Source organism: Heterocephalus glaber, unplaced genomic scaffold (genome assembly GCF_053883595.1).
Source record: "Heterocephalus glaber isolate CG9 unplaced genomic scaffold, H.glaber_assembly_v1.0 deba00001504, whole genome shotgun sequence".
Taxonomy (NCBI): Eukaryota; Metazoa; Chordata; class Mammalia; order Rodentia; family Bathyergidae; genus Heterocephalus; species Heterocephalus glaber.
This window is the reverse complement of record NW_028258324.1, coordinates 56,063,075-56,084,927: the sequence shown is the minus strand read 5'-3', so window position 1 is coordinate 56,084,927 and position 21,853 is coordinate 56,063,075. Positions and strand designations below refer to the sequence as shown.

Sequence of the window (21,853 nt, the reverse complement as noted above, 5' to 3'; positions counted from 1 at the left end):
GGCATTGTAGCAGTGCTTTCATATGTACTGTCACTTAATTCTCACAAATTTATGACATAGATAGTAATTCAATCTTATTCTATTTATTCTGACTGATAAAATGGAATCTTAGGAAAATATAAAAGGCAGAACTGAAATTGCAACTCCTTCTCTCGACTCCAGTCACAACCTGGGTGCCAGTAGGCCACATGGCCACCGTCCTTTCTCCTCCACTGACCCTGAAAGTGTCACTGGCTCCATTAGCTAGAAATTATCTTGGCCACACCTGGCTACACACTGACAATGGCTCACAGATCTGAGATCTCACTGTAACTTCCCTACCTCTTTGCAAAATGAAAGCCATATTCATCTGCTGAACCCAGTGGCTCAAAGAGGACCCAACCCACACATTGCCACTGACACCCAGAGATAAGCAAAGATGCCAGCGTCAGTTCCAGAGTTTTAGTGTAGCAATTCCCAAGGCCTCACTTTCTCTCTCAGAGATGTTTCAAGGAAGTCAAGCAAATAAGTACCTTAGTTGTGGACCCTCTTGTCTAGAAGCTTGCAAATTTGGTCTAGTTTCTGTATTTTTCTTTTCCTAAGTTATGTCAACAAAACTGGGGCATTTGGTGACTTGGGAACAAGCTGATAAAGTCACTTACACCTGACAGAAAATGAGGAAAACCACACAGATGGCTACAGAATAGTCAGACTCCAAGGTCACAATTCTGGTTCATTAATTAGTAACGAATTTGCCTGAAATATTCATAAAGAGGATGAATTCCAATTCAACAATTAATAGCTCTCCTCTAGAACAAAGGCAGATGCAATGTAATCCTACCTCAAAACATCTAGGTAAATTTTCTGTCTCAGATTCAGTAGTTTAATAACAGTATAATTAACATATGGTCTTTCATCAGTTTTTATAAAGAGAGAATTCTATCTCTTTGCTCCAAAATAATGACCTTGATCATTTAAAGGCCTCCAGTATGGTAGGGAGATGAAGTTCCTGTGACTTGTTCTTTTACTTGGTATGTATATTTATTTACTACAGATGAAAATTTGAGGGATGTAGCTAGTCACTGTTAAGTAAGATTCCAGAACAAATGACATCTTCCAAGGGAATCTTTTCATGGTCTTGACCCCTTATTTAACTGTCGAGGTTCTTCTTCCTTACATTTACTTTGGAATATTTATCAATTCTAGAAAAGTGGAAAATCAGGAATAACAACAACCAATTATTTATATGTGGTTCCTCCCAGTTTCCTTACCACTAACATTCAATATTCAAAGGTTCCATGTACTACACCAGCCTGGCGATCTGCACACATTAGAAAGCAGGTGTTAAGACCTCTTCCCCAGAAAGAGGCCAGGCTCACTGCCTCCTATGCCCAAAACACCATTGGGCACATATAGTCTCACCAATTCCCTATGCAAGTAATAAATGATTTTTACACTTCACTTTCTTTTCAGTATTGGAATACCCATCCACTTATGCAAGTAACAGTGCACGTACTGGAGAGGGATTCCTTTTTGAAAAGAAAACTTTGCAGTCTTTAGGACCTGTGTTTTAATCATTCTCTTATGATCTGAGATATTTGACAAAGAATCAAAAATGACAACAGGAACCCTTTAATATATAAACCTCTCAAAATATGATGAATTGAGAATTATCATACAAAAAAGAAAACATCTTATTCTACACTTAATTATTAAATATGTATTGTTTACGTAATCTTTAATATAAGGCTAAAAGTTAAAAGGAAAAACCTGTTCAGACCACCCTAAGTAGAAAAAGTTGCTTGCAGATACATAAAAAAGGAGGGCATCCTTGAGGTAAAAAAAAAGTCTCAGATACTGTATAGTCACATAAATCAGTGGAAGCCTCACAGTAAAACTTCACTCATTCAGAACAGGTTAAAGGTTATTGAGGATTGAGTGTTATCTTGGCCATATATGGCAAGAAAGCTTGCTAGGCAGCCGGGGACATGGTGACAGTAAAGTGGAAGGAATCTTTAACCTTCACTTAAGAACAAACAAATGGTAAACTGTAGACAAATGGATCTTGCTAATTAAAAAAAAAAAGTTTCATCTGTCCTTCAAATCAAATTTTAAATATCTTTACCTGGCAACACTTTATTAAATTTAATGGATCTTTATTGGTATGCTTGAAACTATTTCAGTTCCTTAAACATCTAATCAAAACTTTTTACCTAATTCAGAATCATCCTCTGTCAAAGCTGGCCATATCATGTGATTTCAGTATCTTAAATAATTTGATAAAGATACACAACACATATACTTATTGAGTGCATTTATTATGTGCCTACAGAGACCTATACCACATGCAAAATGGTTCAAAAGAAATAAATATAGTCTTTGTTTTTATGATAGTATTATGATGAGACATAACTGAAAACATTTTATAAAATAAAGGATTAGATAAACTCCCAGGGGAAGCTTAAGCTGCATGCACAGCTCAAGAATTTGGGGTTCCTAACAGACTGTTTCTCAAGTGACCAACTATGATCTGTGATTGAAATGTATGAAAGACACATTGCCATTAATCCCCTTCAAAATCTCCCCCTACCCTGTTTTGAACCCATGAATCTCATCATTCTTGCCACTTTCTGAAGCAATTCTAGAAGTCCTCTTTTGGAGTGTCTTTATGGAGGAGAATCAAAAATACAGTGAATGCTGCTGCCAAGTGTCATCCAACAGGAAGACAGGCTTGTAGAGTCAACGGTGTGTCTTCATGTCCCTTGTTTACCACATCTGGCACCATGTGACCTCTGGCTGTTCCCCTAAATCAAAATGACAGTGAGAGGTCAATACTTTATATCAATTCAGGATATTGAACCTGCCAAGACAGCGCAACTAAAGACATTCACAAAAGAGGACTTCACGAACTGCTTCAAAAAGTGACAAGAATGATGGGATAGGTAAAGGAGAGTATTTTGAAAGGGATTAATGGCAATGTATCTTATACTGTCATTATTTTTTTTAGTTTTAACATTTACTGTACTTTTATCACACCTTTTATGTAATCAGAAGAAGTGGTGCTTTAGAACCAATGAATGGTTAACTGTAGTCATTGAAGACAGATTTTTTTAAATAAAAGAAGTCACATAGGTTGACTGAACTTGCTTAGAATTGCTCCTAAACGGTCAAAACTGTACCCTAAGTCAGGAGAGAACACAATACTGAGACTTCTCTGGTTAAATTTTAAGTATGAAGATGAATACTACATGCCAGCTCTTTCTGCCTCACCCCTAAAAGTCCCCAGTGTTGTGCTGTGTTGTGTTGTGTTTGTTTGTATTTTGTTTTTGAGAGTGTGTTTTAAGGACAAGATGAAAGCTACTAATTGGACACCCAGTAGGACTTGTGAGCACTATTAGAAAAGACTCCCTGAATCTTTGACAAAAAAAACAGTGAGAATAATGACAACAGCAAAGGAGCCCATTAGGGCAGAACAGGGCTGCCAAATTAGGCCACCCAGAGTTGACAGAGGTAGAAGCTCCAGGGACAGAAACAGCAGCAGCAGAGATAACACACTAATGTAAGTAGAAGACACCAACCCAGGAGGAGATGGAACACTTATCCACTGGCATAGTGCACACTGCATGGAGCCCACAAGTCTTTTAAGGGCCCACGAAAGTGTTTTCACTGTAATGTCGTTTAAAATCAGAACCCCAAAAATGACTATTTTATAATAATAAAAGTAAAATAATAAGTCCAATCTGAATTGGTTTTGTGTTCATACCAAAGCAATCATAAAATATAATTTAAAATTTTCTTTTATGGAGGAATTGGTCCACAAAGGCAAAAGTTCCAGTGGCCCATGAAAGTCATACTGTCACCGTGCATCCACAATTCAGGCCAAGGCAAGTGAATATGCAGACGGTGGGCTTAGAATCCTAACAGCTTTTATGGGGAGAGGCTTGCAGTCAAAGACCTTGGAAACTGTTCCCTTTTACTTCCTCCTACAGCCCTGCCCACCCACAGTCTGGAATGGCAAAACAGAAAGTACCAATTAACATATAACAGAGACTGAAGGCACAGTTACGTAGTATGTAAATATAATTAGTCATTCCTCATTTGTCTCAGGAGACTTCTGAGGAAAGGTGCTGACTTAAAGAAGTATGCATCTGTGATTTACAAAAAGAAAAAAAAGCATCAACTCTGTTGGGGGAAAATGATACTAAGAGAAATATATAGTACCTTGGAAGTCCTCTTAACTGTCTTGTGTTCTTATTTTAAATAGGCACCAATTTAGTTGCTACAACTTGACTAGTCTTATTACAGAATCAGAAATCATATTGTTTCTACTTAAAAATAAATCATTGAACTGATGAGGAATTTATTATGAGTTGTGAATTCCACATATGAATCTCTTATTAAGAGAGAGATTCTGTCTGTGCTTAATTATTTACTAGATCTGTGCTTTCTTCAAGATGTTTAGAAACCAACAGCAGTGTGCTCCAATTTAGTTCTAGTTCCACCACTTTTAAAACGTGAACAATGCTCTGTTGGCTGGGGAAGTGAATGAGTTAAAATAGGACCAGTATGCTCTGAACCATAACCTGTGTTGGAGGAAATCTACAGAAGCACATTCAGCTGGAAAGTCACAGAAGGTATCACCAGTACTCAGAGGGCACTAGGAAACACCCTGCCCTTCTCCCATGTTGAGGGTTTGAAGAGAATGTGACACTTACTGTGACATTTACACGCCCAAGTGAATGAATATTATCCTGGCTCTGCATGTGAGATGAGGATAGTCATCAGATTAGCCTTTTTTGTGGCCAGTTTCCTGCAGGTGCTTAAACCAAGGGTGCAAAATTTGTAAGATGTATAATATATTTAGCATATGCAAAACTGATTAACATTTCATTTGTAACAATCTTGCCATAATGGTATTTAATCAGCATTAAGAATTAGAGAGTTGCTAAAGATTAGAAACCTAAGATCCACTGAATAAAATTTCTATATATGAAATGCTTAGGTTAGTTTTGCATAAAGATAAGAAAAGTGTTTTATTGGAAATGTGCTCCTGGTTAAAATTATGGATACTGATTCTTCCAGAGAGGAGAAAGAAAGATTTGCAGAAAAATGTTTGCTTAAGGGTTTGGGGTGCTGGGGGAGTAGCTCAATGGTAAAATGCTTGCCTAGAATGCAGAAGTCCTGAGCTCAATCCCTAACATCATGGGGAAGGACTGCTTATATTCAGTCCAATTATTAATTAATCTGAGCTATTAACCACTGAGAGCAGCTGTTACCTAAAATTTGATTGCGATCATAAACAGTCTACATTTATGACAGTCAGTGCAGGACATGAAGAGAGCCCACTAGCTCCCTCTGCCAGATAACAAGAGTATGTATGGTATAGAATACAGCAGGCAGCCCCAGGAGGCAGATCTGTATCTCCTCTTTGGCTCAGCAAAAAAAATACAGTTTTGAGTTTTTGGCCAAATCACATCATGTTTGAGCTTCAGTGGCTCAACTATCTATAGAACAGTGTCTACCTTCAGAGTTGTTACAAGACCAAACAAGTAAAATTGTCAGCCACCTAGCAGCGTCCAGTATGTGATAGCATCTCAAAATAGTTCCATTCTCTTCTCTGTGAGATAGGACCGCAGCCAACACCTCCTCATCTAAAAACATCTGGTAGTTCCACAGCCTGGTATCCAGCCGGAGAGACTGCTGTGACATCCAATATTTTGTACTCTGAATTTTCCATCCCATGGTAACAAAAAAGAAAAGAAGTAGGCCAAAATTAGGCTTTCTTAATAAATATTAGCATCATTTGCTATACTCCCTGTGTTTCATCCATTTTTGCCTGCTTGTATAATAGAAGTTAGGAAAAAGATTATTGTCAAGAATTATTCATTTGGAAGGCTTTCATTTCATATGTTTCATTGGTGAAGAAACAAATGATAAAAGAAATAGAAACATCTCCTCCCACCACCCCTACCCCTTTGGACCTTTTCCTATTTCAAAGTATCAATTATGGGGAAAGGAAAGAATGGAAGGGAAAAATTATGAGAAAAGAAAAAAAAATGGAAACATATGTAAATAGGGAAGGGTGGAGGGGTGAAGGGCGCACAGGTAATGGGGAAAAAATAAGAACTAAGATACATCATGTACAGGTACAAGCACCCAAAGATAAATGTAAATGTATTGTATACCTAAAATGTATCAATAAAAGAATTTAAGCAAAAAAAAAAGAAATAGAAACATCAAATAACTTTCCACAGCAGAGGACCAAGAAAAATACATTTCCCTATGCTGATAATGTTTTCCAAACAGTCAAATCTCAAGATCTTAAACAAGGAGTAGTTTAAACTGAGTTTTCAAATATTATTTGAAAAGAAATAGGCTAAAATAATCACTGGAGGATGCCACAATGTGATAATCAACCTCTAAAGTTTCACTGTTCTTTTTCATTCTTGCTAAGAATGATGTAGAAGCATATAAGTTTAATCAAAAGTGTATAAGACATTTACATGCATGAGCGTATTTTCAGTGTATATTTTCTTTCTATTGTCTTCATGTTGATTTTAATAGATCAATATTGACTGTTTGGTGTGTTTGTATTTAGAAAACTGGGTTTGAAGATTACATAATTATGCAGATATATTACTTTTAATGTTTTAAACCACTGACTTCAAAAAGGAAAGACACCTGTATATGATATTACTATCCGCCCTGTAGAGCTGCTAATAAGCAAAGTTTAGTAGTTTTATGAATTGTTGAATCAATTATCAGCCACATTCTGAATTCTGAAAGCATTATCTCACAAGATAAATGGAGAAGACAGAAATAACAGCTTGATTTGAAGATATCACGTGGAGGTGGCAATAGGATCTGGGGGAAATCTTTCTTTGATATATGAATGTGCTCACTTGAAGTGGCAGGGTTTGAGACACTGTCTCTGAAGCCATAGCAGTATCATTACGGCAAAACTGTCCTTTCTATTCTCAGACTGTACCACAGTTGTGAAGCAGTGAGGCTCATGGGACATTATCTCAGAAGCCAAACAGCTGTAAAGAAAAAAGTTGCTAGCAGGCACTAACATGAGTGTCATGACTCTTTTCAGGTAGTAGGTGTTACCTTGAAGAGAAAGTGGCACTGTCTTCAAAAAAGTGACCTGACCCTGGCGTTGGTGGGTTTTTCTGCAAGAAATAAAAAGCACTGCATGTGTTTATTATATATCCTTTCTAGCTGACCACTGCTTTGTTCTAGAGTTCAGCATGAAAGGACTAATTTGTTTTGGTTTTGGTTTTTATTTTTGTTTTTTTTAGTGAAGTGGCATGTCCGTTGCTAATTCTAGCTACTATAGTTACACATGTACAAAATATCTCTATATAGTTTATGGATTGGTAGCATTTCAAATAAATGGCATTTTGAAAAATTGACCTGAAATTTTTTGAGATGCTTATCAATTGACATTTTTTCTTACCTCAAAAAAAGTCTGAATTATTATTTTTTAAAACGATATCTTGTAACATTAGATTTGTTTTATACATATAGTAGGAATTTAAATATAAGCATGCCACTTTGTTTATTGCTATTTTATTAGAACTTCTTGAAGCATGGAAAGACTTCTTTGGAAATGATTTTGCTCTTTTGAAAGTGCAAGCTGCAAAAATATTTATTATAAATCATATTTAGTCTATAAATGAGCATAGCTTATAAAGGTATACTAAGCTTACAGCATGTAATGTTTCAACCAAATAATTTTTATATTTGAAAAATTTTAAGCAATTCAGTAGTATCACAATAAATCTTTTTCCAGAATTCAGAATTGTATGCATCTCCATTTTAGGAAGTTCACATTGCTTCGTTACAGAAGAAACCTGGAATCATGCACCCTGATTTGTTATCTAATGAATCATTAAGTTTTCCTTTATTCTTCCAGAAATCAGTTATTCTAGGATTGTGGCCACATAATCTTTTCAGAACACATATAAAAATGACTACCAATGTACCTGCTGAGTAAAATATCTAATATTTGATATTCCATCTTGAAAATAAAATGTTATCCTTCATTAAATGCTAATCCTTAAATTGAAACAAACTTTCAGCATTGCAAACAGATTCACACATTTTTAAATCTATTAACTCTGTGAAAAGTTTTTCTTTGTTCTCATAAATAAAATTGCTACTGGCTACATTTTAGAAAGTCAATATCTGAGAAAATGGACATTGTTCTGCTTCCTAGAGTGAACCTGCCTTCTAAATACTTAAAGCCCTTGGAAAGCCCGAGATAATGATGTAATTCTATCCTTTTTCATTGCATAGAAACTATCAAGATTTATTAATGTCTGGAGTTAATATTGACCTTAGCTCTTAATTCCCTTTTCAGGTAACACATCCCCATATGTTCATTTTTTATTTCTTTATCTATGATATCTCTGTATGCTACATTCATATTTTAAGTAGATTTATACCACATTCATTTATATGTGCTCTTAGAAGTAAATTATTTCCTGTGGAAAGGATCGGCCAGAGACCTGAGAAAATAGTTCTTTATTTGTTTGATTGATTTTTAAGTATTTAAAGATTATTTAATTTTTACATAGTATGAGATTTTTCTAGTTCAGTTGGGAAGGTAGTATTTGGATTTTTCTTCATTATGCTATAATCTATTCTCATTTAATAAATTATAAATTCTAAAGTCAGAAAACCAGCATACCCTTTTATAGTTCATGATTCTGCTTTGTACAGAAACAGAGAGACAGAGACAGAGAGACAGACAGATATAGAAAGATCAGTCCTTCCATATTAATCATCTTTTGCTTCTGGATTTACAGAGTTCTCTAACTAAAAGACATTTCTAAATTCTACTAAAATCCCGTGATCTCAAAAACATTGAGGGTGGCAAAATTGTTTTTTTCATCATGGTCCTACTATCTTCATAAATCAAGTTGGGCGAATTCCTAGTATGTCAAACCACTGAAGAATTCTTACAGATTTTGAAATATTTTACATTTTTTAGGCCCAATCCACTACAAAATGACAATGACTACAGAGACCACGCAACAAAAGCCCTCTGTGGGAGTCAAATTCTGATCCTAATCTCTGTATCAAGCGCCTGTCATTCAAAATATTTAGGGATTATACAATAATAACTTCTTAATGCATAGATTAGGCAACCCCTATTGTTTTTAAATTGATAATATAAAATTGTTTGTGATGCTAATTGCCTTAAAATACATACCTATAAAATACTGTGTTAAAATTAAATATAATATATCAGTTATAAAGGTGAAAAAGTAGGTAAAAGTTCACGAATAATCTTTTTTCAGATTTTGTGTGTTTTTTCCTCAGCCAAAAGCCTCAAGATTCACTTGCAGCAGCAGCCTACCTCTTCATTTATGTTGGATTGCTCTTTAAACATTAGAGTATCTTGTAATAAAATAAGTTAAAGATTTCTCCTGACACAGTCATTGTTGATTTCGCTGTTATAGGGAAAAGGCTCTAGGGCGGCAGATAAGGCTGTTGCCATGGTGATGAAGGAGATACCGAGGGAGGAGTCTGCTGAAGAAAAGCCCCTCCTTACTATGACATCACAGGTGGGCAGACCCATAGGGTTCCTGTAGGAAGCTGACATATGTCAATATATCAGACAATGTGATCATTAACTAGAGAAAAAAACATTAACTCTGGAACCAATTTTTTAAAAGACAGTTTCAATGAAACAACTGTATATAAAATGCAAACCAAAATTGCTAAAAAATTTTACTTAGTTATTTGTTCATGGATTTTAATTTTCATTACTCAACTTTAGTTTTAAAAATATACATGCAAATACTGTAAAACATGTTGTTTCTTTAAAAGGAGTCTCATTAACAACTTTGTGAAATAAATAACAATTAAGCTAATGGTACATTTGAATGACAACCAAAAGAAATCAAATTCCTGTGAATAAATACAATTATATTGTATACATATGTCAGTTTACCAGTAGAATATCTAAATTTTCTTAAATGTTAAATATATTTATGTTGTGACTATGCATACTACATATTTGTCTATACATATTTATGTGGATAACTAATTTACAGGAATGAGCCAGAAGTTCCTGAATCCCATGAAGAAAATGGCATTTGTGACTCTGCTTATACTTAGTGATCTTGACAACAACAACAAAAAATTATCTCTATTATAAGCTCATGAGGGCCATTTTCAGCATTTATTATAACAAGTGTAGCAAAACCCATTTGGATTTGTATACAAAGACATGCTGAGACTGTGTATCCTGTATGTCCTCAGGGACTTTTGAAACACCCTGTAAAATCTACATAAATATATATAATATACTCATCACCACTCCGTGGAACTATCAGTTTTAAACTCTTAAATGAAAAATATTTTTACTTGCATTTATCTTATAATTTAGATTAGAATGTTATTTTAAACATTTCATTTTTTCCATAATGCAATAGTAAATGCAGAGATTTAGTTCCTATTATATGCACATGCCTCAAATTAGAAAAATGTCCATTTACAGTCCTCGTGAAAGGCATTTATATGAAAAGCTAAATTATGGCAACTTATTTTTAGAATGTCAGCAGATCTTGTCTCCAGCTGCTGCCAACATGTGTGGTTTTATTCTAAATACTATGTTGTAAGTAATGAAAATTATAACACTAAAATTGAATAAATTTTTAGGTTATTAAAGATTCCCAGGACTTTGGGATGAATTTCATGCTGTCAGGGATTTTTCTTTAAATCCATAAAAAGAGATGCTTCTTTCCAATGACACATAGAAATAGTTGAAAAGAAATTTGCTTCAAATTTATGAAGTTCTAATTTATGTAGTAAAGGAGATGTAGTTTTGTTGTAATTCTTGCCTATCAGAGTCAGACCTTTTTGAATCCCATGTCTGAAATATTCAATCCACAACTCCTCAGGTGCATAATTGGGAGGTGAGAAGTACTTGAGATCTTAGCTAACAGGAGAGCCATATGCATTTTATCTGCTGATGTTGGCACAATTGTGCTGCAATATATCATCTCAGGACATCACAATTTAGGACAAATTTTTGTCCCCCAAACCATGCATTTCTTATGCACTTCCCAGTTATCTTTCCCAGATGTTCAAAATCACCATCATAACCTAAGCTTGAATTTAAAATTTATCGCAAAATAATATTTTTATTTTATTTTTTAATTTAAAAACTGTGATTATTACCATCCTCTCATATTCAGAACATGTGTGTGTACCAGTTCCTTCTTTAATCCCTGTCTAATGTTGCATTAACTGTTTAGAGGTACCAGTTACAGTTTTACTGCATGAAGATTATATATTGCTTTCTCTGATACATCATATTCTTGTTGCCTACTGGCCAGTTTATGAATCAGCAAACAGAAATCTGATTCATAAAATTTAATACACCTGTTGTGTTAATAATTTTATAGAATTGATTCAGTGACAGCTGTGATACAATTATTTCTCAGTCAAATGCAGCTTTATTAGTTGGTATACTTTATCCACTATACATGAATGGCTTCTTCCCTGCTATGCACTAGTGGCGTGCACAAGCCAAAAAGAAGCAGAATGATCTGAAAAAGTGAGTACTTCCCATGGCAACCATAGCACCCAGTCCACATACCATACCACATTCTTATTTGTTATCCTTTGTGAATGTACCAGTGTCTTGACACATGTCTGTCCCGGTGTCTCCTGTAAAGCCTCTTATGACATAGCACTACATACTGCTGAATATATCAACTCATCTTCATCACTAATGTACTGATGTCAGCTGCTCGTGTCAAATTCCAGATATGTCTGAAGCTAATTGATGGTCTCTCAATAATGTCTTTGAAACAATTATAGTAGGTAGAATACAAAATAAGTCACTGAAACACTGAGTCCTTATCTCATTCTGTAATTGTTCATTCAGTAGATCTTAAGTGTAGAATAGTCCTACATTCCAGTATGTTTTAAACTATGTGATTATTATGGTATGTTCCAGAACTTTTAAAGAGGTTTAGCTACACACACTCCATTGAAGCCATCTATAGTACATGGAGCAAACTGAACAAAGCAGAAAAGTTAGCCAGATGACCTGAGCGCAGAAATTGCTGGACCCCTGAGAGTTGCTCTTTTTATTTAGTTTAGTTATTAATTCTGTGTTAGCAAAAAGCTCATGTTCATGCTGTCCTAGATTAAGACTAAAAATCAAACAGTATGTAAACAAGTATGCATTGATGAAAATCCTGGGAGGAAAAACTATGTTCGAGTCACTGAGGTCTTTGAGGAAAAGGCTTTTCTAGACCTGTGTTGTGCAGTACAACAGCCACTGGTGACATGTGGCTGCTGAGCACCTTTGGCCTCTTGGAACTGAGATGAGCTGCAAGTATAAAACAAACCCCACAGCCAGGGATTTAGCTTAGTGATGGTGTGTCTGCCTCGCAAGTGCAAGGTCCTGAGTTTGATCCCTGGTACTGGAAGAAAAAAAAAAGAAGAAAAGAAATAAAACAAATACCAGATTTTGAAGACCTAATTTTTTAAAACTGTGCAAACTGTCACATTAATAATTTTTATATTGAACACATGTTGAAATGATAGTATCTTAGATATACAGTATTGAATTTAAAAATCATTAAAGCTGATTTCATTTGTTTCTTTTCCCTTTCTGAGAAATGGCTACTGGATCATTTTAAATTTCAAGGTTCTCATTATATTCCTATTAACAACACTGCTCTGAACTGTAATAAAATAATTTTAATTTGAGACTAGGAGGGAAAACTATGTGCCAGAAGATTATACATTAAAAAATGTATTTATGAGAATATGATGACTTTAGGGAGACTTTTTCTCTGGCAAGAAACCTTGAGAAATTTTCATTTTGACCATATCTCCTGGATACTTTTGTTTTAAGCAAGATACATCCCACTCATTTTTCCTATAGAACACCGTGTCTTAGACTATGTTCCATGTGTGACTGGTTAAGGGATATTATTTTTTCCTTACACTCAGCCTTTATTTTTCTATCTGTTGCCACTCTTTATACCTCAACATTGATTTACAGTTTTGTCTGTTAAAGATTTAAAAAGTCTTTGATTGGAAAAACATCTTCAAAGTTACTAAACATGGCCTTTTTGAAGTTTTTATTACTAACATAAAACAGCTGCCTTGATTATATTCTCCTGCCTACCATAGTGTTAGTAGTACTCAAAGTATAATTAATGATAGCTGATCATTTCCGTATAAATACACTCATTTTATAAGTCTAACTATCCTCTTTGGAAAAATGTTCATAGTCACTTTACTGTTATGTAGATCAAGCCGAAGAGTTGAAAGTTACTACAAGGTTATCCTTTACAAGAAGACCCTCTGGTACTTATACACATGAACTAGGCTGTGTCATGGCCCAAGTACTGTTAGCTCTTGGGAACTTAATTCTCTCAGGTTTCAGAATTACCATAACAGGGTTCCAAAAGTTTGGGAGTTTAGCAATGCATGGTAATGATTCAGTTGTCTTGTCTTTTCAGTAGATTCAGTCAACTTTTTAACTCTTACAATATGGTCACTATTTTGATAGGTATTATATACATTTATAAGCTTGGATATAAGATCATGACCACAAACAAATAGTTCTATTAAAATTAAATAATTAACAAATAACACCTTAAGCCAACAATGTCACATAGAAAAGGAATTTTTAAAAGCACAAATATTTACTTATAAAAAGCATATTTTTGTTTTATTCTTATAGAAACAAAACAAACTTAAAATTTTTTCTGTCCTTTAAATAAGATCAAAAGACATAGCATATTACTACAAGTTATTTAAATCAATATTACAAGTATGAGATGTTTGTCAATTGTTTTTCACTTCACTTAAAATTATTCTTGAAGTACTAAAGTATTTAAACATAAAAATACAGTATTTTACTTTAAAACAACAGTTCAAGGTGATTAATCTGAATCATAAACTTATGAAATAATAGTTCATTATCCTTTATATTATAATCAAAATGTATTTTGCTTTCTTGTCAATTTTTAGTGATATGTTATTATAAACTTTTCTTTCCATATTTTTGAATGAAGCAATATATTTCTCTAAAGATAAGTAAATCATAAAACAAGAAATATAAACACACTGAAGTTTAAGTAATAGGCAATATTTTTAAATAAAACCTTGGTTAAATAGACTCCTGTATCTTAAATCATATAACAATTTAATTTTAAACATTTAACCTAGAGTAATTCGACTAAGGCAAATGTTATCTTCAGATAAAGTTTAAGACAATTATCCATTAAAACTAGATAATATTTTCTACGTTTGGTGACTAATATTAATCATATCAACTGGCTAGTCTGAATACACTATAATTCAGTGAAGTCATTTGAATACATGATTACAAGGAAGATACAAAGGCTCAATAGTATTTTGAATCCTGATTGACAAGAAATCCCTACTTGCAAATTCTCACCTACCTTCTTACTTCTACTGTTTCTGTGTCCACTTAAGTGTTTTCTCCCAAACTTTCTCAATTTGAATCTCCAATTTATAATCATTGAGGGAGGTAATAGGGCTAAATCTCAAAGTGCTGTTTGTCTTCCATTCATTTGGTCCATACCCTTCTTCCCAGTGTAGGTTTTTATTTCCATTTTTCCCATTACACATTCATACGTGGCATTCTTGACTTCTTCACTTAAGGCTTGGTAGAAGCCTTGCAGTTGGAGATGTTCTTTTGGGTACCACTAGGTTTCCAAACTTTTAAAAGCTATGACACTGGGGAGAAATGGACTTAGAAGTGTAGGTTAAAAACTGCAAAGAAACTGCTAAATATTTCTGGGACCACTGACCTCTTTGTGAATTGTTCAAATCCACTATAAAATTGAGGATGCAAAATTTACCATTCAGTTATACTATATAAAATCAGAACAATATTTATTAAGTTGATATGGGATTACAAAAGTGAATCTGGTTTCTAGTTATAGTCTAATGGGAAGGGAAACAGAAAACTAAACATTGTGATACTGAGTAGAGCATGAGAATTCGGAGATACTTAAAAAGCCACTCACTGCTTGGCACTGAAGAAACTTCCCAGCAATGTCCCAGTAAAATGGGGTCTTGGAAGAGAAATAAAAACCTGCCACCATTAGATGGGCTTTCATGTGTGTGCATGCACACACACATGCACATGATTTGAGGACTGGACCCAGGGCTTTGTGGATACTAAGAATATCACCAATGAACTATACTCCCGGCCTTAGAAAAGTCTTTGAACTGATCCAAACATTGAGGCCAGTGGAGATTAAGAAAGGAAATTTAAAACTGTAAAAAAAAAATCTAGTGAAATAGGTTTTCTTAACTCAGCTATGATACCCTAAATCCTCAACTTACGAATAATTTTTGTTCTGGGAGAACGTTTGTAAATCGGATTCTTTCATAAGTCCAACAGTCTTATACACCTTTGACACAAATACACCATGCGTATTGCTTTGCACATCTAGCAGTCCCCTCCACATCACCACTGCTTTTCCTCTTGCTTCCGGACATCCTGGACTCTGATTGAGCACTGTACTACTGTACACTATCGCTCCATACAGTAAGCACACAGCAGCGCAACTGTGACAATGTCTGGCAGATTCGTGAGCTACTTCCACTATTTGTTTGCCTCTATGGATGTTCGTAATAAGAAGTCTGTTCATATCTGTGAAAGTGCACAACTCAAATGTTCATAAACCAGGGACTTAGTGTAATCTAGTTAAACCAAAATTGCACTTACTTCAACTCAGTTATTCAAACAGAATTAGAAACCTTCAACTTACTTTTTATAATTTTCAAAACATCAATATACTCTATGCCTAAAAAGTGAAATGAGGGAAGTTCATATTTTCCCACTAAAGAAAGTGATTCTAAGAGGAAAGCCTATAAACCTTGTCTTACCAATGAATAAAGAAAGAATAAATGGCATACAACTGGGAAGTGAAGTTTAGAAGGACTGTTTGGGGCATTTAGTTCCATTTGAAAATTTCCTTTATGACCTAAAAGACTTACTTATTCTCAAGTCACCAAAGGAAAAAGCATAAACTTGCTTAAAAATCAGAAGAGGGAGGGGCATGGGAGAAGCTGTACATATCTGTACAAATAAAAATAAAATGGTAATTCCTATGGCCAAAATAATCAATCCTAAATCCATGCAACTGAAGACATAATTTAGTTGGATTCCTGGGGATAGATATTTTTATGTCTTCAGTTTCTGCCAAGTCACTGTCTCATTTGGCAGCCATTTATTAAACCCCTTTGAAGTTGTGGTGGATATAAATGTGAACTTGATATAGTTAGTCTCTGACTTCAGACTTTGTAAGAAAAAATTTCTCTGTGTAAGAACTCTTATTTCATCTTTCATATCTTCATCAAAGCCAAAACTCTTCCTGTTCAGTTCTAATCACATTTCCATTTTCGTGGTCATCTGGCCTTTCATCCTCTTCACATGGAGTCCTGCTGTCTCCCCAACTCCAACCAGACCATTTCCCCACAGCTAACTTGTACTCCAGCTAGGAAGACAGTGAGTCATACAGTAGCTTATTATTGTACACTCCTTGATTTGCATTTGTGAGAAAAGCCATAGGAGCGCCTTAATGTCAAGAGGAAGGCTAGCACAGGGTGTGCTAGCCACAGGTGTACACTCCACATGTGCATTATGGTCAGAAACAAGGCCATTTGGTAGGTGTGGAAGAGATATGGACCTTATGAGCCAGAGGTCTAGAGGATTGGAGAAGTCATGTCTTTGTCCTGCGCTCCCTGGGGTCTTGCTAAACAAGCCCCCTGTTGGATACTTTTCTACCTATGCTGAATGCTAGAGGTACTTTCTCCAGAAAATATATCAAAAAATTTGAATGAAAGATTTTTTAAAACTTCTTTGATAAAATAGACTTGCCTAGAAAGACAGCTGTCTCCCTGACTTGTGCCTTTTCTTTGTTTTCCTATTTAGATGTTTTTGTAGACAATGTTCTTACTTTCCAGAATTCTTTCAAATTGATAGTTTTTCAGCATTGAGAACTAAAAGTACAGAAATCAATCCCCCTGGCATTCTAAAACTATAGATAATTTAGGGTTATTCAGTATGTAGATGCACAAAATTATAGGGATAAATTTTTGGCCCTTTTTTAAAGAGTACAAGGAACTTTCCATGGAATATAATTTGTATTTATCTACATAAAAATTATTTCATCCCCAATCAGAAATCTGAAATGCTTCAAAATGTGAAGTGTTTTAAACATTAACGTGATGCCACGCTTGGAAAAGTCTACACCTGACCTCATGTGATGAGTTGCAGCGAAATCAGGGGCAAACTAAAAATACTATATAAAATTGCCTTCAGACCATGTATATAAACTGTATATAGAGTTTAGACTTGGGACCTATCCCTAAGATCTCTCATTTTGTATTTAAATTCAAAAACAACCAAAATATTAAATACCTGTGGCCCCAAGCATTTTGCAAAAGTGATATTCAATCTATATTTTTAAAATCATGAGTTAGGGGATTCAGTTACTCTTAGTTATCTTTTAGTGAAACTAGACTTTTTCTCATATAAATAATGGTTATCAAAGACAAGCATGTGGCATCCTACCTACCTATTCATATTTAAAGTCTCAGTTGTATTGACTGAGTTTGGTCTCTTGACCTTATACACTTTAGCCAATGGGTCGATAAGACCTAGAACCAGAGGCCAGTAGGCAGATTGCACAAATGCAAATGTGTTAAAATACCTTATCGGAGTATAATGTAGTACCGTATTTAATGGTGACTTTCAAACTCCATGAATACTCACAGCAGCAGAATTCGGCTCTTATTTGATATTGTGAAGTCAAGACCACGTGTCATCCCTGGAAAAGATCATTACATTAAGCACATATGACTAAAAGAGCAACTTATACCAGGACTTACACACTAATGAATGGTTACTTTGAAAACTGTTGCAAACTCACAGTTTGTATCTGAACCACCTATACATAAGACACAGAGTCTGGGATACTAATCACATTTTCAGAAGCATTCACAGAATCGTGAAGCTTAGCCATTTCTTCATTTTCTAGTATATTATATTCTATACCAGTGCTTTCAAGTACATTTCCAGATAACAAAATTGACTTTATGCCAGAAAATATTGTACATTACTCCTAAAATCAAATAGACCATGGCATTTATAAAACTTCAAATATGTTTTATCCCACAAACATGGGAGGCTTGCAGTCACTCAGCATTTAAAAATGTTTCAATATAAATAGTATGGATAATACCCAAGAAGAGGTTCAAATTCAGAAAATAAAATATGAAGGAATCCGTGATTCCACTCAGAGACTAAAGGAACATCAAAAGAGATAGATAGATAGATAGATAGATAGATAGATAGATAGATAGATAGATAGATAGACAGACAGACAGACAGATAGATAAATAGATAATCTTGGATGCTCCTAGTGAAATTTGTGGAACTTTATACATATTAAATGCTTAAACTGAACAATAACTGAAGAAGTACCTATCTCTGTAACTTGAACACCAAAAGAGCATTCCCAATGTTTATCTCTCGGTAACATCCACAAATTAAAGTATGAAAATCAGTCTGTCAACTCTATGTCAAAATCATAAGCTCTGATGGAGATCTATTTTCCCATATTTAAATGATAGCATAAATATGTTAAAGTACCAAATGTGTGTCTTCATTTCAGTCCCTGAATGACCATTACATACTTCCATATTGTGCTTTGAGAAAAATTGAATGACACTTTTTCTTGTATTTACTATTATTTAGGTCTCTCTTATCTTCCATTGCTATTACATTGACACTGTGCCAAAGAAACAATGAAGTAAAATTAAGTAGTGTCATATAAATATTTTGATTTGGTGATACTTCAGAATATTTGGTTTCTTATATTACATCTCTTAAAATAGAATTTTTAAAATAAGTTAAATTTCTTTGACAAGTAGAAAATCATATGGTCATGTCTGGAAAACTAGGCCAGATAATTGAGGGATTAACCACTTGTGTATCGTAAGTGTATTTTCCTTTTTAACCATAGAAAGTCTAGATTCAAAAAGGTACAGAATAACTGAAAGTAAATAGTTGGCTGCCACTGATAACTAAAGACCCACTAAAAATATAACTCAAAAATTGCTGAATTGTAGAACAAGCTACTGGGAAAATATGATTGAATTTACAGGAATGTATTTTACTATAGATTTTCACAAACATCTACAAGATGCCTGTACAATCAATATAACAGTATTTTCTACTCTCCTCAAATAACATTTGTTAGGTACTACAAAAGCATTCCAAGGAAACGTAGAGGGTGTGTTTTAGGTGAATTGAGCTTTTCAAGAGAGGAAGGAGGGAGAGTGTTCATTCGTTTCTACTGATCCATGTGTTCACATTTATCGCTGCATAGACACTGACAACCCAGCCTTCACCAGAGCCCGTTATCTTGGCGTCTGAAGCCATTCTCCAGATCTCAGGATGAGCTTTTTGTCTAAGTGAGGAGAAGGATTGGCCCTGTGACTCAATAAGTGTCATTTCTGCATATTGAAACTGGAGGATAATTCTAAAACTACTCCAAGAGAAAGAAAAAAAAGGCTTGAGCTTTAAAATTCGAAGTTGGCTGCATCAAAAATATGCTGACAGTGCTAAAAGGCTCATTTCCCACTCCCTGGTAGTTTTCTTTCTTTCTTTCTTGCCCCCACCCCATTATTTATTTATGTATGTACTTATTTTCGGTAGGCTTGCTGTTCCCATTTTGTTGCAAGGCTGCATTTTAACTCATCTGATTCCGCAGTTTGACGAAGCCCTTTAAATACCTGTGTTCGTTTTTTCTCAGCTGGTGAATGAGCAACAGGAAAGCAGGCCGCTCCTGAGTCCGTCCATTGATGACTTTCTCTGTGAAACCAAATCGGAGGCAATTGCAAGGCCAGTAACGTCCAATACAGCCGGTAATTCTTTCGCTTTTAACTGTGCCTCACATAGAGTTAATCTGAATTATAGTTAAGTGCACATTTTTTCCTCCAGGCATTTTAGGTAGGGAATGATATTTGCAACCAATTGAAACTTTAGAACATATTCCATTCTACATAAAATAATAAATTACTTTTTATTTCATAAGCAACTACAGTGTATGCTACCAACCAATTTTGCTGATCATAACTGTACTGTTGTTAGCAATTATTTTTTCTATGAATATTTTTACATTTACATCTTTGCATTTCTAGTTGCATCGCATTAAAATGAAAGCATCTATTTCAGAGTAAGGTTTATTCAAGTTCTGGTTGACGGCCCAATTATTTCTGAAAATATTATTTGTAACAAAATTTAGTAAAATAAAAATATGAGAGTCTTCCCACTGAGATTTAAAGAACAATTAAATTCTCCCATAGCCAAAGAACAGTATAAAGCCAATTTTGTTTTCTGTCCTGTCAGTATGTTACTTGCTCCCTCTTAGAAACTGCATGAACATTCAATGTTTTTGAACATTCTTCTGGGATTAAACATACTGAAACAGAAAATCATCATTGGTTCAGCACCTGGCATGTACAGGAGCAGGCACTGAATGTGTGTGAATCCTGTGAGCAACTGTACATGCTGCTGGCAAGAGTTACACTTCTCTAGCAGTGGCAGCCATTCTGCATTAACTTAATTTGCTCCACATTCACATTCAAAGGCATGTTGTTCAACTAAGAATGAAAAAGTGATATTTAAAATCAAAGATTACATGGAATGTATAGTGCAGAATTTAATGGAAGAAGAAGATAATCACAGTCTGTTTTAAATTTGTTCCATTTCACCAGTGCAGCCTCCACTGTCTGTCAGCTTGTATATTTTCATTGTACACCCAAGCGAAGAAAATCCCAGAAGGAAATTGGAATTTTTCCAAAATGCTAAAAATTACAGCAAGGGGAACTTGTGTCAGATAGTGGTGCCCTATGTGGGAGTACAGGCTATGGTTTCTGGGATCAAACTCCATAAGTTCTAACCCCAAGTTACTAAGTTTCCTCATCTATCTAGTGGTAAATAAGCTCAGTTTCCTCACCTGGCTAATAATAGTAAGATCTGTATCTCAAAAGTTACTTGGGAAGGTTAAATAAAACAGTCTAAGAAACTACTTATCACCATGGGCACATTGTGAAATCTAATACAAAACAACTATTTCTGTTAGATGTAAGTTAGAAACTGCATTCCAGACACTTCCTTTTTCAATTGCATCAATTTTTTAATACACACCAAAACAGTCATTCTTCTAAATTCAACTATAACTTTGAATAATCAAGAAAATAAAATGGTACTTGGTACATTCGGGCAGGAAATTAAGTAAGTTTGCAAACTAACAAAATTTATTTTCCTGATATATGAAACAGACTCAGCCCTCCAAACCTGGAGAACTACCCCAGGAAATACAGAGAAACTTGTATCTCTAATTGTGGCCAAACCTAGGAGAATTTGGTGAACTAAGTTTCTCTTCACTTTCCAATTCTCACTGAGAAAACTAAGTTAGTTAAGAAGAGCCCACTGTGAGAGAGCAGCATAAGATTTGACTCAAAAGCTACTTTTCATCTCAATTTTTTAACATATAAAAGCCCTATGAAATTTTGGGAAGAAATCAAAAGAAGGCATAATTTCTGACAATCCAAACACCTAAGGCATTACCCTTTTTATGCGCTTCCTAGAGCAGCTGGGACAAACTACCACTAGCAGGGTGGATTAACAAGAGAAATCTACTGTCACATAGTTCTGGAGGCTAGAAGCCCAAAATCAATATGGGAGCAGGGCCACACTCCTTCTGAAGGCTCTGAGGAAGAACCTGCTCTGGGTATCTCTTCTCATGTCTCTCTGGTGATCCTTTCATTTATGGCAGCA

At 34.8% G+C, this 21,853-nt stretch overlaps 1 protein-coding gene across 19 annotated transcripts in view; it reads left to right on the top strand.

Moving 5' to 3' along the window:
• Window positions 1-21,853, top strand: part of Pex5l (peroxisomal biogenesis factor 5 like) — a 240,265-nt gene that overhangs the window by 128,381 nt on the left and 90,031 nt on the right. For 8 of the 19 annotated variants that reach the window (XM_087186574.1, XM_087186573.1, XM_021254621.2 and 5 more), the window contains one exon: window positions 19,824-19,935. In XM_087186574.1, the coding sequence (XP_087042700.1) occupies window positions 19,824-19,935 (112 nt within the window). Of the gene's footprint in view, window positions 1-7,075; window positions 7,142-9,449; window positions 9,555-19,823; window positions 19,936-21,853 lie in introns of all 19 variants that reach the window. The other 11 variants (XM_087186564.1, XM_087186568.1, XM_087186565.1 and 8 more) reach the window with 2 other exon arrangements.